General features: G+C 45.9%; 1 protein-coding gene across 1 annotated transcript in view; it reads left to right on the top strand.

Annotated features, from left to right (window-relative positions):
• The first annotated feature begins 7,380 nt into the window (after nt 1-7,380).
• The window catches only part of LOC146587139 (CMP-N-acetylneuraminate-beta-galactosamide-alpha-2,3-sialyltransferase 4-like), a 49,712-nt gene continuing 39,931 nt past the window's right edge, over nt 7,381-17,161 (top strand). The window contains exon 1 of the mRNA XM_085320070.1: nt 7,381-7,486. Within this exon, the coding sequence (XP_085176196.1) occupies nt 7,381-7,486 (106 nt within the window). The remainder of the gene's footprint in view (nt 7,487-17,161) is intronic.

Genomic DNA, 17,161 nt, shown 5'->3' with positions numbered 1-17,161 from the left:
AGTCACTGCTTTGGTYTGTCCTTTGAAAGCCCCTGAGTCTTCTGGTACCTTGGGTCCACACCTGTGTAGTGCTGATCACAGGAGTGTACTGAGCAATTAACTATGGGGGGTCGCAGGGCAGACGAAGCCAGATTTCCTGTGGTGCTATCATTTGTGGCTTCTCTCACGATGATTTTCATGCCTCTTTCTTCTACTTGGCCACTTTTTTCATGCAACCTATAAGAGCACAATTGCTTTGCATCAGCTATTCTGTCAAATTAGTTGAAGCTAGYAAACAGGTTCAGAAGTTATAGGGAAGGGAGGGGTGAGAGAGAGCTAAAAGCCTGAACACAGTAACRTTTATTCAGAATCTCAAAAAATTCTGAAGTACTGCTATGCAGGATGGACTGTGACACCAGAATACCACAGCTGAGCGGTAGGGAAAGGTAGGTAAGAACACAAAGAGCTGATGAATGTTAACATTTGTGTCCTCATAGTGTGGTTGTTCAGGTTTTTGTCTCTTTGGTCCCTTTTGCACTAAGGCAGTACACCTTTGCATGGTGTGATCTTACCTGATGTGGTTCTGGAAACCTGTGGGTAAGCCCTGAGAGAATTTGGAAGTATTGCCATCTGTGAAAGGAGGCGAGAGAAAATAYTTCTTGCCTCCCCTTTCCTTAAATCATCTCTCATCTGAATAAGCTAGGGGTATTAGAAGGGGATTATCTACCAGCAGGAGAGGTGTAATTCATTTCTGCCACTGTCCGCATGTCAGGTTTGATTTTAATTTCAGATAATGTCAAAGCCAGATTAAAGTCATATCATCTAGGTAGAAAAAACGACCCATCCTTCCCACCCGCCTCACTGAGCTACTGGGACAGTGACTCCCATCCCTCCCTCCTCTCCCCTTCAGACACACTTGGTCTTGGCACATTGCTAAGCCTCCTGCATGGACACTCCTCCTCATCTTCCCAGCAGCTCACATAGCTGGGCAGCAAAACCCCCATATCCTCTACCCCATAACCTCAGCCCTGGGCTGCTTGTTGGTGCCAGGGCTGTGCTTTATCTAGGGTTCGCAGGAAGGGGTCCGGGAAGCACAGATGTACTGTCATTCATGGACACTGGTGAAAGGGGATTCCAATATGGAAAGTGTGTAAAAAGCAAGGAGAGAAGAGGGGTGGTTAGGCTGACCAGTAAAGAATGAAGCTTTTGGAAGCAATACCTCTTGAAAGCAGATTTTGGCACRTGCTTGGATTTGGAGGCACATCAGATTTGTAATAGCAATACAATAGACAGAATGAGAGCAGCAAGGAAGTTATTCAAGGAGTTATTTCCCCCCTCCTCAACTTTCCTGGGGGTTTTGAATTTCTAGTCTGTGCATGTTTCAGCACCAAGGTCTCCACTTATGTGCATAGGCAGGGGTTATTTTAATATCTTCATGGCATGGGAGGAATTTCGTCTCTTCTGACTCTCCAGTTTGACTCCTTTCTCCTTTTGCTTTCCACAAAGGAGGGATTTGTAGCTTTCTCTTGCCTGCTTCCTYCTCCTTTACTGGTCTCCCCTAGATATGGAAAATGCTTCCTGCTACCTCACAACTGCCACATGGGCCAACAGCATCACCTAAATCACACCTTGTCCTCATCCGCCAGGTGCCTAAATAGGCCTCAGTGATCTCCCTACTCATCCTGTTTCCACTTCCCTTCCCTGCTCTCCTTTCTGCCAGTCTGTTCYCCAGTCCCTTTCCTGGTCACTTAATCTTATTTCTCCCTTTCTATGCATACTGGGTCAGTCTCAGCTCTGCTGAGCTCCAAGAGCCTGCTCTGATTTGCACTCCTCCTAGCTGTGGTCATTGGCTATGTAGGTTGATGCTATGTTTTCCTCTCCTGTTAAAGGGGCCTACAGAAATGGAGCCACTTTGCTAGGGTAAGGATGTTATTAAGTGCTTTGAGATCCTTGGATGGAAGGAATGGAAGAGTCTTGATATGCCTTCTTCCTTGAGTGAATTTGTGCTTCTGCTCATCCAACATTTAAAGCAAAGTGCTTCTTACAAACAAGAGAGAAGACGGACTTTATTAAAAACAAACAAATCTCTTGAGATCTGATCAGGTACAGATAACTCCTTCTGGATTGTACTAGCATGTTGTTCTATTTCTTAGTTATTGGACACAGTAGCACTAAAGAAATGCTGCTCTGATATTGATACAACAGGCCTGCCATGGAGCTGTGTGTGGATGCAGGTGGACGGGTGATTCTGATGTTTATCACGACAATTAATGCGCTAGCGGACTCTTTTCATTACAGCTATATTGARTCAGAGACAGAGTCAATCCAAGCAACCAGCTGGGTTTTCCTTTTGAAAAAAAAATATTGGAAATATGATTAAAAAATAATAAAAATAAAGGAATGGACCTGATGCTCAGCATGTTCCTTCATGCCCTTGTTTGCTCTGTATCTTTCCCCACCTCAAATTCAGCTCTGCCCAGCAGGTGCTCCTAGCTATGGTGCATGCACCAGCACGGGCCCCAGCCTGGACARGGACAATGCCTAATGAGAGAAGTGACCATGCTCATTTCCTAGCTGTGACTCCTGTGAAAGTCTGTTCTTCTCTATACTTCAGTACAGATCACAGGGATAACTGCTCCTGCCTCTTTGGAGATGTGGAATGGCAGAGTGCTCAGCCCAGCATCATAACCCCATCATCTAGGTTTAACAAAATCCAGTTTTCAGAAAATGTAACTTATTTTCATTTGGGGGCATTTTACCATGTCTGCTGTTTACCATGTCAGCTGTTGACGTAGAAGAGAGCTCTTGGGAAAAAATCACTTTGCTTTACCAAAGTCCAAGACACACCACCTTCCACATCATACTGTGGCAACACAAGACAATGTTTAGGGAGAAACTCACATGCCCCAAGTGCTACAAAGAGTCATGAAGCAAASGTAAGTGTTGCTAATAAGATGGGCTTTGATTCATCCTGCCCAACTAGTACAAGATTTACATACCCCACTGCAGGGTCCCAAAGGAACCCAGAGCCCAGCTCAAGACTTTTTCCTATATTCATAATGCTCTGGCTTTGAGTACCAGCAAGAGCACTCTGGTCTCTGCCCAGCTCTACTTTCTCTGATGGCTGCATTCCCCCAGAGCAATGCAACGAGCATGTTGTCTTGGGGGCTGGGTCCAGCCTACCCAGCAGATGGAGCATGTAGTTTGCTCTTGCAGCAGATAAGATTTATCTGCAGATTTATGCCTCAGAGCTCTGCATAAATCCTAGATTTCAGAGACTCCCAGGGGCTGACATGCTAGGGAGACCTAATGTCTAGATTTTGAAAGAGCTGGTGGTGCCATGTGGATTCTAAGCTGGAGAAAAGTTGAGTGTGCTTCTGGAAACTTCTAAGTTTCCGGAGATGAATGGGATGCAGGCTTACCCTAAATCTTTATAATGTCTTAGGCATCATAGGTGAGCATGCACAAGGAGCCCTAACCAGAAGTTCCTTTCATGTCACAGCACATGCAGATCTTGTAGCAGACATAGCATATGAATGGCCACCACACCTCACCCATACTGTGACCAGAAGCATTGTCACTGGGGCAAATTTTCAAGTTCCAGAGAATTAGGTAGTTCCCTTCAAACTGAGGGCCTGCAAAATGGGCCTTGGGAGATAACGCTCTGCGATAGCACTGATGGGATTTTTGGAAATGCCCAGCACTGGCTCAATCACTGCTGTCTGAGCATCCTGGATGTACAGATTGGTCAAGGAGAAGAGCCCAGCATGAGCTGAGTTAGTCCAGTGATGAGCAAAGAACCGCCATGGGCCAGAACTAAATATCAGATTTCAATGTGGGCACATAGTGTTTGAAAAAAACCCTCATGTGCCATAAATCTGGCAGCTCTCAGGAAGAGAAAACAAAACTAAACAAAAACCCTGCTGTGTTTGCATTTAAACTTAGGCTTGCTCCTCAAGCAGAACTATTCTGTTTCACGGGCATGGAAAATGGGGGGAAACTGAGGCACAGTCAAACTCCCAACCTCCATCCCTACCCTCCATTATCATTAACTTGCACCACTGTGAGAGCGGTGATATACACAGGAGCACTGGGAAATGTTCCTATTGATCAGAAATGAATAATTATCACCCGTTCGCTGTTTCAGGGCCTTGCGGTGAGCGGAAGAGCGGAAGCACTAAGCAGGATTAATAACTACTTTTCATTATTTTTAATGCAAACTATTGATTTTAAAGTGTTGTAGGGTATGACAGTTTATTACAATAAGACAATAAAACAGACTATATGAAATAATTGAGAATAATCTCTTCCCTTTTCCTGCACGACGCAAGGACATTATGTTCTGTGCATGTGGAGACATTTATGGCAAACTCTATCCAGCAATGGCAGCTTAAACACTCTATAAAACAGCACTTTGGAGCCGGGGTATTATAAATAATAGGCAATAAAACTGGTAAATGGGGCTTTAATTTGATTCCATTATGTCACAGAATGACAGGAAGGAGGGGCAGAGCAGCAAGTGGATCGGAGGCTGCATTTGGGAGCCCTGGGTACAGCGTGCCTGAGCAGACCCCTGTGCTGCAAGTGGGTCAGGCTATGTCAAACCTTATACAGATACAGGACTCGATCCTGGCATGTGATGGCCCTTGGCAGCAGCAAGTCAGGGCTGCTCTCGGTGTTACGGCTGATATTTGAGGTACACACACTGGCTGCTTTGCTGGTGGTGGGGTGAATGCCTGGCCAGGCAGCTGCTGTCTCCTGTGAGCACAAAGCTGCTGCTTGTTCTGGGCCAACCAAAATCTCCTTTCCAGACCATGGCCTCCTGTCTATTTAGCACACAACCGTGCAAGACTCGTGCACCCAATGACAACAGGCACAATGCTGTCACAGCGCTCAAGGACTCCAGGGGATGCCTGGCTCCAAATCATCCCAGGCACTGCCCAAAGATTTAAGTAGCTGCTACCCCAATCCTTATGCTACCCAAAATCCTTATGCTGCTGCCCAAGTGCTGCGTGCTCCAACTCCTGCAGCCCTCTTTTTCTATGCTTCTGGCCACAAACTGGCCAGATTGCCCCTGCCAAAGCTTCATTTCCCAGCCCCAGTTTTGCAAACCTCAGCTGACTCCCTGAAGCCTTTTTGGGCTCCTAGTAAGCAATGCACAGCAGCAAAAGGTAGAGAGTGGCAGTTGCTGGGGAAGATCCCTGCATGCAGTTTACTRCTCGCAGCAGAAAGCACTCCTGATTAAGAACTGTTTTCTGCCAGGGACCAGAGGTACACCTGATTATCATGGTTCAAATCAAATTTACCTCAAAGGTTTCCCAGGTGGAATGACCACCATGAATAAATGAATTTAATTCCTCCAGAAAGYTAGTGCAGCAACTTCTGGTTGGGCTCTCTTTGCAGGTCTTTTGTGGGGAGGATATCCACAGAACCTCAGCAGGAACTCTGTGCGCTCTCACAGAGAAGCCCCAGCCCGGATGGTGCCATTTAGGGAGGGATGGGTAGCTCAGGGGATGGGTAATAGTCCACACAGCTTCAGCTCAGGGCTACCAGATCTCATGCAAGTGCTCAAAGAAAGCTATAATGAGYCAATGGCTTTTCAGGGTCCAGCAATATGTGAAATGAGCTGAGTGTCTCAGCCCAGTGGTTCCCACTGTAAAACTGTTTCCATTAATTGGGCCCCTGTCATCAAGGCTGAGGAGTGAAAGTACGATAGAGACTGAGGTCCAAATGCAAAAAAGAGGTTGAGAAAAATCTGAGGATGTTTAAGTGCCATGAGGTATGGTTTCATCTGGTCCTTCAGTCGATGTACCCAGCTCTCAYGCTATTCTCACACATGCTGCCCAGCAATAACTGACCTCCTATAACCTCACCTCACCTCTGCCTAGAAACATCTGGCAAGGCCTAGCAAAAGGGGGCTCAAGGGCTCTGGTACAGGAGAGCACCTGGGTGATGGCTGATCTTGATGCATAGATGCATCATTTTCCTCAGGTCCTCATCCCACTGACCCCAGAAATGTCAGAAACAWGGGTCCTGGGAAGTGAAGGCAGTTCACTTTATTCCTGTGGATTAACCCTGTCCCAGAGTACGAAATAAGACTGGTTGGGACTTGAATGGACCTTCCATGGTCCAGTGGAATCATACTAAATTGTGGTGCACCAGCCCAGTTAATGTGAAATTGAAGAGATCTGGAGTGGATTGAAAAGCCATGACCTCAAAACCACAAGTCAAGAGGTCACGTTGGGCCTGAATTCACTCCTGTGGACTTGGAGATTGAGTGCTGTGGGTTATATTTCGCAGCACTAAGGAGTCTCTATCAAGAGAAGTCACATCCCAGTGAAAGGTGATTTAAAATATGCCATACAGTTCCTCTTCTTTTCACCCTCTCCCATCTCCCCTGCTCCATGTGCTCCATGGACAAGTTGTCTCTCAGACACTCAGGTGATATGTCTGCAATGGCCCCAGCTGTACATACATCCATCATTAYTGTTATGAAGAATCTTGTAAAGCAGGGAAGAAATGGGTCAATAGCACTTTTTTTTAGTTCATTTTGTTTTCATTTCCAAAAAATCAGCTCTTCCCAGATTCTTCTGTAGAGAATCTTAGCGTCCCTGGAGTTTTTCCAGCCTCTTGGCTAAGCATATAATCAGGCAGGACTGTTTTTACAGAGAGGATTACACACACAACAGAGCAGAAGAGCCCCACTGGAGAGACTGTAATCTATTAGGATCTGCACTTTTCCCAAAATAAAAAATACAAGGAAAAATACTGAGCTAACTTTGCTGCACGTGCTGTGCAGGCAAGGAGGAGGTCTCTCTTTTCAGTTTCTGCATTCACATTACATCAGGTGTGTGTGTCAGGGCCCTGACTGCTGAGGATATTGCAGCAGCAGCATCACCCCAGGAGGGGCTGGTGAAGGGGCAGGTGGGCACTGAGGTTTGGAGACTGCAAGTAGGCCAAGGAGCATGATAGCAAAAAATCTTGGAAGAGAGAGAGTTACTTGTTAGCCCTCATTCTGAGAAAGGCCTTACAAGAAGTGAGGGAAAGCTGGAGGTGAGAATAAGACCAGCCAAAACAGGACAGAGAGACATTGCAGCTGGCCCTGCACCCCCTGTAAAGAAGCCAGCACTGAAAAGCTCCAGTTCATTCCTGATGCAGCTCCAGGGTGTTAACATCCAGGATTAAATCAGACCACAGGCTTTTGCTCTGCAGGGAAGRGGGCGGATAGGGAGCAAAGGCAGGGGACAGCACACTGGCATCTTGGGAAAGGCAAGCGGGATGCAGCTGGGCAGCCCAGGGCAATCCCCCATTGTGGATTCTTTGCCRCTGTCTGTGCACAGCTCCAGCCCCTCGCTGCCCTGCAGGGGACCTCCTCCAGGTTGGAGGRGGCTTATGGCAAGGATGGACAAGGGGCCAGTGTCCCTGCTGAACGGGAGGTTGGCTGGCAACATTGCCATGGAAACTGGCACTTCTCAGGAGGAGGAGGAGGAGGAGGAGGAGGGGAGATGTAGAAACTGGAAATGGAGCAGGCCTCTGCAGCCCCACCATGGATTTGAAAGAGGAGAAAATTTTGCAGTGGGAGAGGAAAACGTGGCATAAACAAGCCAGTGTATGGGGATCTCAGGCACTAGAGTGTTTCAGAAACTCAAGTGTAGTATGTCCTGAACACATCCATCCCTGCATGCTTGCATGCACATACACATATGCACACACAACTATTCATTTTGATGCATGGGGAAATTAGTTTCATTTCTTAGTGGGAAATCTCTATTTAGGTCCAGATACAGCTTTGGACATCTTTCTGCTAGTGTAGCTCTGAGGACACACCTAGAGGAAACAAGCAGATATCTGTAATCACACAGCTAGCAAGGGATATGGACTACAGAGGCAGGTGGCAAGAGGATCTGGCACCAGGTCCATGGAAGGGCTGAGACAGAGCCCAGCAGAGGGGTGAGGGCAGGTAAGGGAGCTAGGTAAGATAGGCAACAGGAAGGTAGGGTAAAAAAAAAAAGAGGCCTCAGCAAGGAAGATGCAGACAGTATCTGTATTTGAGGAACTGGACTGTGAAGAGAGTGARAAGCAGGTGTGAATGTTTTTCTGCCTGGGTTGGGAATGGAAAGCCAGGGTGATACAGAGGAAGAGATATTTCTACACTGAATGTCTCTCTCCCTGCACGCTGGCTCCAGGCTACCCAGAATGAACACTCACAGTTTGTGCTGGAGTGCTGGAGAACCAGAAAGGGCCTGAGGCTGTGCTGGCTTGTCCCCGGCATCTTCCATTTCAAATGCCCTCCAAGTGATGGATTTGATGCTTCCTCTTTTATTTATTACATTTTAAGTAGTCTGCCAGGAGGATAGCTCAAGAGAACACAACTTATTTCTCTCAGGATCCCAGGAGCAGGATGGTAACAGCTGCATGCAAAGCAAAAGACAAGACCCCAGCAGCAGCACACAGTGCAGCAGTCTACTTTCATCCTGGGGCAGATGATAGAGCAAGAGAAGGCAGAGGGGAGGTGGAAGAAAAGAAGGTCTATCTGCCTCTGACCTGGCTAAGAAGTGTAGGGAGGCGGGGAGTCATTTGCTGTGCTTTCCTCCTGACCGTTGGGCAGCTGTTATCAACTTGACACAGCTGTAAATGTTCTCTCAGCAGCAGGGACCTGGGAACTAAGAGTGTGGCTCAGCTGAGTGTGTTATTGGATTATCAACTGATTAGAGCTGTTAAGAGTCCACTCTAGAATAATCAACATGGTGCTTTTTGGCTGCTGTATATCAGTAGGAGGGGGAAGGAAGAAGAACAGATATTCTGGCTGCTGTTGTTTTACAAGYGAGTCCTGGGCATTACCATCAGGAAGCCACACTCAGGGGGCAGTTGTGGTACCCCCATGTCCCATGTCCAGGTTTGGCAAACACCATATTGATAGGATGTAGAGCTGTAGGGGGGCCCTCTCTTTTCCTGGCACAGGTATCAGGCCTTCGGGTTTACTGCCATAAAGGGTTAGGATCTGAAGTGCCTTGACCATGTAGGGAGACCTCTGTGCAGCCTGATAGTGGCTGATACTTGTGGTAGACTTGATCCACCATGACCCAGGGCAAGTATATAGTGCACTAGAGACTACAGCTGCCTCCTTATGTTCTTGGAGAAAGAAAGACAGGTGGAGGAAGCCTGGGTCTTGAAGGGGAACCTGGAACACCTGAGAGCAGCTCTGAATCCCTCTGCTGGGATAACAGAACGGGTGGAGACAGCATGGGCACATGAGRCTCATGAGGCAGAGTAAAATGCAAGGGACTTTATAGGTTATGTAAGTGCCAGTGAGATAAAAAGCTTAGGAGGAGCTTGTAGTGTGCACTTTAGCAGATACTAATTGAGACAAGGTTAGACGAAGATGGGCCCAGGGAAGGGGCTGAGTTAGCGAAGGTTAGACTGGAAGCATTTTAGATGAAGAAGATACCACATTCCCTTGATTTGCCTCCCCTTGTACCGAAACACAGCAGCATTTGGGGAACGGACAGACAAACAGTGCTGTGTTTGTTGGCCTTTCTCTTTCCCCTTACTACAATCCTTCAAGACTGGTTTGATCTGTCACTGAATGATGATCCCTCCCCTGGAGAAGCTTCTTACAGCCACCTTGCAGTAGGAGACACCCTGCTCTCCTTTGATGCATATTTTCACTCTCTGGGGCTGAGTCCTGATGCTGTCTGGTCTGGAGAGCACAATTCAACAGTGATTTTGTGGACCTGTTTTCCATTCAGTCACAGTACTGCTGTCTCCACTGAAGGAAATGGGATGACACTTGTGTAAGGAGAGAATTTGATATTACAAGGAATAACAAATCACTGACACATCAAATGTGCCCTGTTATTCCAATGACAAGCACRGAAGAGATCCCTTGCTCACTTGCTTTTTCTCTCCCTTGTTTGTCTCTGAGGAGACTAGTATTCTCCTTTCAGAGACCTGTAGGGGTCACAGTTGGATTGTACAACAGGCATCCTCAGGAAAGGAAACCAGAGCATTACACAGCCCACTCACTTCCTGCTAAACTATAGGCTGCAAAGCCAGCAGGAGGCTGAGTGCCCACTACTCACAAGTTGCTGCCCAAGACCTGCACTCACAGTGRTATTCCAACCATTGCTCTGTCTCTTTCTGTGTTTCCCAGCTTCTACCACTAATGCCCAAGAAAACTTGTTTCCCATGAGATATTTCTTGACTTCAACAGGTAGTAAAGCCAAATGAGCTCCAGTGTGAAAAGAGTTGGACTCAAATTCATGTGAAAAAGTGTGTGAGTAACAAAGATTTTACCAACAGGATGGGATAAGGGAGATGGAGGACACTSTCTGTGTCCAGTTTCCATGCTCACATAAACAGTGGCGGTCCTTTAAGGTTGGTACAAAGGGGCTTTGCTTCCCTTTTGTCTAGCCTGTTCTTACTGAGAATCGGTATAGACCTCAAAAAGAAAAATCCAGATGCCATAATTTGAGAAAATTCAGGATATAGGACTTGMGTCTTGGCAGCTCTCCAGTGAAGTGAGATGGATGGGGCAGCTCCTGAAACCCTGACCTGGTTCTCACAATTCACTTATAGGCCTGTGGGTACATTCATCTTAGCTTCTAGCTTCCACATTCAAGGGAGTCTGATAGTAACAGAGAAGTCACAGCAGTCATGCGGGAGCAAATGGACAGTGGTGTGCTTGAAAAAGGAACCGTGTCACGTGATATTCATAAACCCTATATGAAAGCAGTCCCCTCAGCAGGTACTTTCTGCTGCTATTGCACCAAACATCATGGCCTCTCTTCTACAGGACAGCTKAAAGGCTCCCTTAAACGAGCCTGATGCAGTCTCCCATATGAAGAGCAACTCAGAAACAACATCATCTGTCTTCATTCTCTGAGGTTCCCATGCTGAGACTCACCCACAAGAATACCCATGTCGCTCTCTGAGTTCCCTCCCTACTTCTGCACCTCACATGTCTCAGGGAGGCAAAGTATGATCTGGCCATGACCCTCAGGAAGATGGATCCTTTCCATTATACAATAATTAAATTGCCTGTAATTATGTTTTTGACATTGAAATACAGGCAGTAAATGATCCTAACATTCTTCGTTTCCTCCCTCTTCCCAGCACCCCCCCGGCTGCCCCTCCCCTCTAAATGCTGAATTATTTTACAGTTGATAGTTCCTTAGATTTGCCGACCTTTAAAAGCTGAACACTACATGCCTGTTGAATTTTAATCAATTTATTTTTTTCAACTGGAAATGTCAGACTTCTGTACGGAATTACTTGGTGCCGGCTGATGTGACAAAGACTCAAAGTTCAGCATCTGAAGCCGCAGAGGAGCAGAGAGTTGCGTGCATTAGCACAGATAATTTGCAGGATGTGAAAATGAGAGCAGGAGTGAGAGAGCATATATTTTTCATTAGCTTTGGTTTAGAGGGTTCGGGGACCTGCATTTATTTCATCCAGTGAACTCTGGCCTCATTAAATCCAGACCGTGGCAGATAATGACTGGAAGTAAGAAGCTGTGGAGGCCACTAAAGGGCAGGAGGTAAAGTGAGCTCTCTGCTGGAGCATGGAGTGAACCTTGGTGTATACAGGGACAGCAGGAGAGCAGCAACCTCTGCTGTGCCCAGTCTGTGGCACTGAGCATGGCAGAGAGGTGTAAGTTACCCAAACCATCTGCTAGCCTCAGGCCTGGTTCATTAGTGCATGTTATATCACCAGCTTCACTCTGATCCATGCAGACACTGGGCTGTAACCTGAAGAGCCCAGTAAGCCTTTCACCTGCAGTGCTAGCCTTTCTCTGCCCAAGCGTGGAGAAAATTAACCTTCTCATTAGTGTTAAACTTGGCTGGCACTGTTGAGAAGGATTAAAACTGCCCCAGCTGGAGCAAAGCTTGTCTATAAAGAAAGGAGGCCTACTTGTACACATAGTCCTGTAGGCTGTTTCTTGCTGGAGAAGCCCACAACAATGAATACGCACCCATAAGGAGCTCTGTTGTTTGCACAGGCATTTATTGGCCTCCCCACGTTGTGAGTTTGGCATGACATTTGTGAGCAGTAGCTACAGCCAAGGCAGTGAAGGGCTGGCTTTGGGCCTGTTTGCCCAGCATGCTGCTCTGCCTCTTTTCTGACCAGGGGATTTCTTTGCTATCAGTGGCTAGAACACTCCACATCAGTCCTATCCTGCGTCTCCTACTACCTCACTATTACTTTTTTTCAGGCAAAAGTTATCACCTTCTAGTTTTCTTCCATTAGTGGCCTCCAGTGTTTCCTGGTAGTGGTGTCTTCCATTCCAGTGTTGGGCCATGATAGTCCTACAAACATGTTTCAGTCCTATTAAAATTTAATTCCTTCTTTGGAATAGAGACTTCTTATCACATAGAACTGGATGGATAGATGTTTGCTAAATGACAAGGATAGAGTATATTTAATCTTCCTTCCTTCTCTTCAAAAAACTGCGCCCACTGTTGCCTCTTGGCATAGGTACATTAAAATCAGTAATAAACCTTACAAGCAAATTTGTGATAAAATAYGGTCTTCTCGTCCTCCACTGAACTGTACTAAGCAGCTTTTTCAAAACCATGAATGCACACTTACATACAGCAAAAATAATGGGGTGACTGTGCACAGGTTCAAGTAAAGTTTCAAGTCTTCCTGGTGACTTAGTAGGTTGAGGTGCATCTCAAACCCAAGTATCCTTCTAGTGGCACAGACTAYATTTACTTAGAGATGTAACTTTTGGAAACTTGAAAAGTATCCCAGGAGAAAGGATATTTTTCTATGGGTCCTGATCTTAAACTTTTCCTACAGGTTTACTGTCTACTGTCTGAGACAGGGTTCAATGAATCTTTAGTCTGACACAGCACCACAGTTCCTTTATTATGCCCTTATTTCCTTGAAAGAGATTTTAATTSGAAAAGGCTCATTGGCTGCAGTACCTTCTGGTGTATGGGAATGAACTAGGCTAGATAAATTTCTAATTGGGAGAAGACTAATGGGTCTAGTATGGTGGAGAGAGGCAGAACTGTGTCACAGTGGTRAGGTGCACAGGTTTTTCACCTGAAGAATGGACTCAACTATGATTCAGGCCAGCCTTAGTCTGAATCAGGCTGAGATAAAGACTTGAATTTATGTTTGCCAGATGTCTTAGGTGATTATTCTGATCATCAATATATCGCCCCATCTGAAGAAACCTGTTTGTATTCTCCCGCTCATGTTCAGTACATACAGTTTTGAAAGTTCTCATTTTTGTCTGAGGAGGGAGAGAAATTTCTCTGAATTTTGAGACATTCTGTCAGGTAAGAGACTCATTCCTGCTCTTAGAGGTCCTACTTCTCAAATCCTCCCCTATCAAAAGGTTTCAGAGAAGGTACAGTAAGTCTGGGGAAAGCAGCCTACCCAGATTTAGTAACTATTCATCAGTATTCCCTTAGTGAAGGCAAAAGTTATCCTCTTTGCCAAAAGGGAGGGTGAACACATCTGGTCCTCCACCCACCCTCTTGGCACCTCCTCCTGATACAAACGCCCACTGCTCACCCTCTATCACAGCTTAATAGCCCATTATAAATGGCTGTGTTTAAGTTTTTAGCCCTCTCAGTAACTCCGGTGAGTTCCTTGCATGGCCTTTTGTAGCCTCTGTTGGCTTCCGATTAAGAAAATGTCAGGCTCATTGGGAAGTTCCTTGCCCTCCTTGCTTTGCTGCAGCCATTAGTGGTTGTGTCCCTGCTGCAGGAGGCTGACATTTACATCGCAGGCTAGGGTGGAAATAATAGCAGTTAAGYAGGACTTTGCTAATCACCAGTTATGTCCACCTTCAGAAATGAGCTCAGTTGGCCAGAGCTGATTTTCCTTTTCTCYTTTTTCTCATGCTCTCATCTCCTCATCTATGCTTGCCTGGTTATGCACCCTCCCATCCAATCAGCACTTATTTATTGACTTAAGGCTGTGTAGATAAGGTATCATTCAACGAAATACAAGTGGGAAAAAAAAAAAGACTATAATTTTGTAGACAAAAATAGACTCATGTGAATTTACTCCTCTCTTCACRTGTGACCATCTTCACCAAATCTCCCCACCCCTATTGAACCCAGCAAGTAAGATGCTAAAGCCCACTGACAGAGCTAGCAATAAGGAAGGACTGAGGACGCAATCAGCRCTGCTTGTGTTGGAGTTCCTGGGTCACATAGGCTTTTAGGGGTGAGWTGACTTCAGCAGAGATAACAGTTAGGCTCTTTCCATTGTCCTTTTGTAGTCCAAATACAGCACTGAACAAGAAAAGGGAGCTGGTATCTCCCCTTACTGGTCACTCTCATGCACATGTGGCTGTTTTGTCAAAAGGATGGATTAGGTGACCTCTGGAAGTCCTATTCACCCCTAATTTTCTATGATTTTGCAAGGCTGACATTTTAGGATCAAACCAAGACCGGAAACTAGCTTCTGTGGAGCTCTACTAATCACAAGCTTCATTCAGATTTGAAAATGAGTTCTGACCAGGGCTATTGATTTTCCTCCTTGCTTTGCTTTTTCAGTATATATGCATATGTGTGTGTTTGCGATTTTAACCTGAAAGACTTGAAAGCACCACTCCCTCATCTTCCTGACTTCTGTGCACCTCCCCTTTGAAGCCCTGATATGGGACTTCATTAAAAAAAAGCAAACAGCAGCAGTCAGGAAGTGCAGGGGGAGGAGAAGTAAGAGGAACTGATGAGGACAGCAAATGTTTGAAAGCTAAAGAAGAAGGGGAGGAACTGCAGCAGATGTTGCCAGCTGTTCAGTGTGTGGGTGTCACATCAACTCACCCCTGCAGAATGATACACTCCCATAAATTCTGCAATGTGCTGAGGCCTTGTTGCTGTCCTTACCTCTTTTAATCGATTCATCTACCCAACCTTCCTTTCTGTCCTGCTCTCATAGTCTTCATCGACCAATATTCTTTCTGTTGCTCGATTTGGTGCTCCGGCCCTTTCTGCTGTGTCTGATAGCTGTCAGCCAGCTGTTAACAGCTGGAAAGGGGAGCTGGGGAAAGTGATCTCTATTCATATGACTGAAATCCTCTAAAAACATGAAATCAATCCCGTCTATGTGCTTTGTATATAAAAAAGTCTGCTTGTTGTATAGCCTCTCTCTCTTCCCTTCTTGAAGTTTGCTTATTTTCCTAGGCTGACACACTGCTTTATCGTCAGAAAGGGAGTGCTGATGTATATTCTTCCTTCTGTGTATGTATACAACTGTCTTCTACCAGCCTCAAGAAGTCTTTCTCTGAGGTGTCAGGATTTTTTGAAGCTCCATCAGACAGAAGCAACTTGACTCCTCAGTGTTGCCAATCATGCCTAAAATTTCATTAATCCTTCCCATGCCTTCCTTCCCCCTCTTCTCCCATTTGATCAATGAATATTAGTAAGGATACGAAAAAGATGTATTTGTATAGCCAGGAATGACAAGCCAGTTGTYTGGCCCCTTATTTAAATTCATTATGCCATTTTTATTCATCTGATCACAGAGTATTCTCCCTATAGGACATTCACCTTATTCCACCAAAAAGCACCTATGTCTAACACATGCTTTTTGAGAGTGCACCAGTGAAATGTAATGTAGGAAACCTCTGTGCAGGATAGTCACTTTATTTTGGCAGAGAGTGATCTTTTCTCTTTTTATCTGTGCTAGTTTCTCCATGACCCCTCTRCCCTAATCTCTATTCCCACTCCAGCTCCCAGAAGTCAGAAGAAGAAAGTGAAAACCCCTTTGTCCCTGCAGCTAGAATGGTGAGACCCTCTGACTGCAAGCTCTCTAGCAACCTTTCCACCACTTGCAACCTTTCCACCACACACAAATTTTTATAGCATGTCAATAAAAGGATCTTGTGGCCAAATGAAAATTAAGCAGCTGCCTGAATTGCTTGAGGGGAAAGAAACCCATTAAAAGATTTTTTTAATTATTATTATTATTATTAGATTAAACATCCAAATGAATGACCAATCCATTTCAGACCTCTTTGCTCTGCCAACCCTTCTTGGGAGTCTCATGAGCACSAGCCAGCTGCGGGATGGACAGCTCTGCTCTAGAGAAAGTGAGGCACTTTGGCAAACACCTCTCTGACTGCTCAGTCCCTCCAGCCATGCAGGGGTTGCTGTGACCCTGCCCTGCAGTTCATGCYGGGCCATAACATTCAGAAGGTTTTGGCACTTAGTGCTGGAGTGGGAGTTCCCTGAAAATCCTGCTCCACTGGGTACCAGACAGCTGTAGGGAGAAAAGAGTGCTGGGAAATTTGGTCTCCTGAGATTAGAGGTTGCTGTGTCCTCATCACACTCATGGGGCTGTTAAGAGTTTTTGGGGGACACAAACAAGGTCAAAGCTCCGCCAAGGTCATCAGAGAGGTATCTCCTTGCCTCAAGCATAGCAAAATGAGCCTATGTTGTATTTGAGTGCCTCTATATCTAATATTGGCATTGCATAATGTGATTAATTGATGGATTTTCACAGTGTGTAAGTAGCGGTGGACTGGACTTGAGTGCTTTTCTACTCTGAAGACTAACTAGACACCCTGAGCTTCATCTGAGTGATCAGCAGTCTAACTAGAGCAAGGCTAAGCCAGCTGTGCACCTCTTGCAAAGCCACACATTCCGTATCTCGTCCTTATTCCCCTTCTTATTCCTTGACCGCTCACCTCTCCAGCAGCAATCAGCCTCTCTGGCCCTGTCATTATCCTTGCAGTAATGATGGAATAATAGCCTGCTGCTCAGAGCTTGCCATCAGGATTGTCTTGAGTGCAGATGGTCTGGTATGTTAGTCAGGCAAGCATCCGCAGTTTCAGTGGTCCAGCCCAAATGTCCTTTCTCAATGGCATTTCTGCACAGCCTTCTAGGGGCAGAGCTGCAAACAGGCTGGGTTTCAGGTGCCTTTTGTATCTGCAAGGGTGCAGGTCCCACCCTTCACTCACTACTGCACAGAAACAAGTCACCCTGAATGTGTTCACTGAGGCTTTTTGATGTGGTACTAGTTGCTCATTAGGAAACAGTCTCATTCGGGACTCATGCACTGCCCTTAGAAAAACTACTTTTACTCTCTGTGCTTTACCTCTCTTGGCTTTTTTCTTCTGTTGTATCATTGCTGACTGCAAAMTGAGATTGTCTCTTAGAAGTATTTGCACAGCACTTAGCATGAAGAGATATCCTGTTCCTACATTTGTAGT

The sequence above is a fragment of the Rhea americana genome, unplaced genomic scaffold, assembly GCF_003343005.1.
Source record: "Rhea americana isolate MKP2758 unplaced genomic scaffold, rheAme1 scaffold_61, whole genome shotgun sequence".
Lineage (NCBI taxonomy): Eukaryota > Metazoa > Chordata > Aves > Rheiformes > Rheidae > Rhea > Rhea americana.
This window is presented reverse-complemented; position numbering and strand designations above follow the sequence as displayed.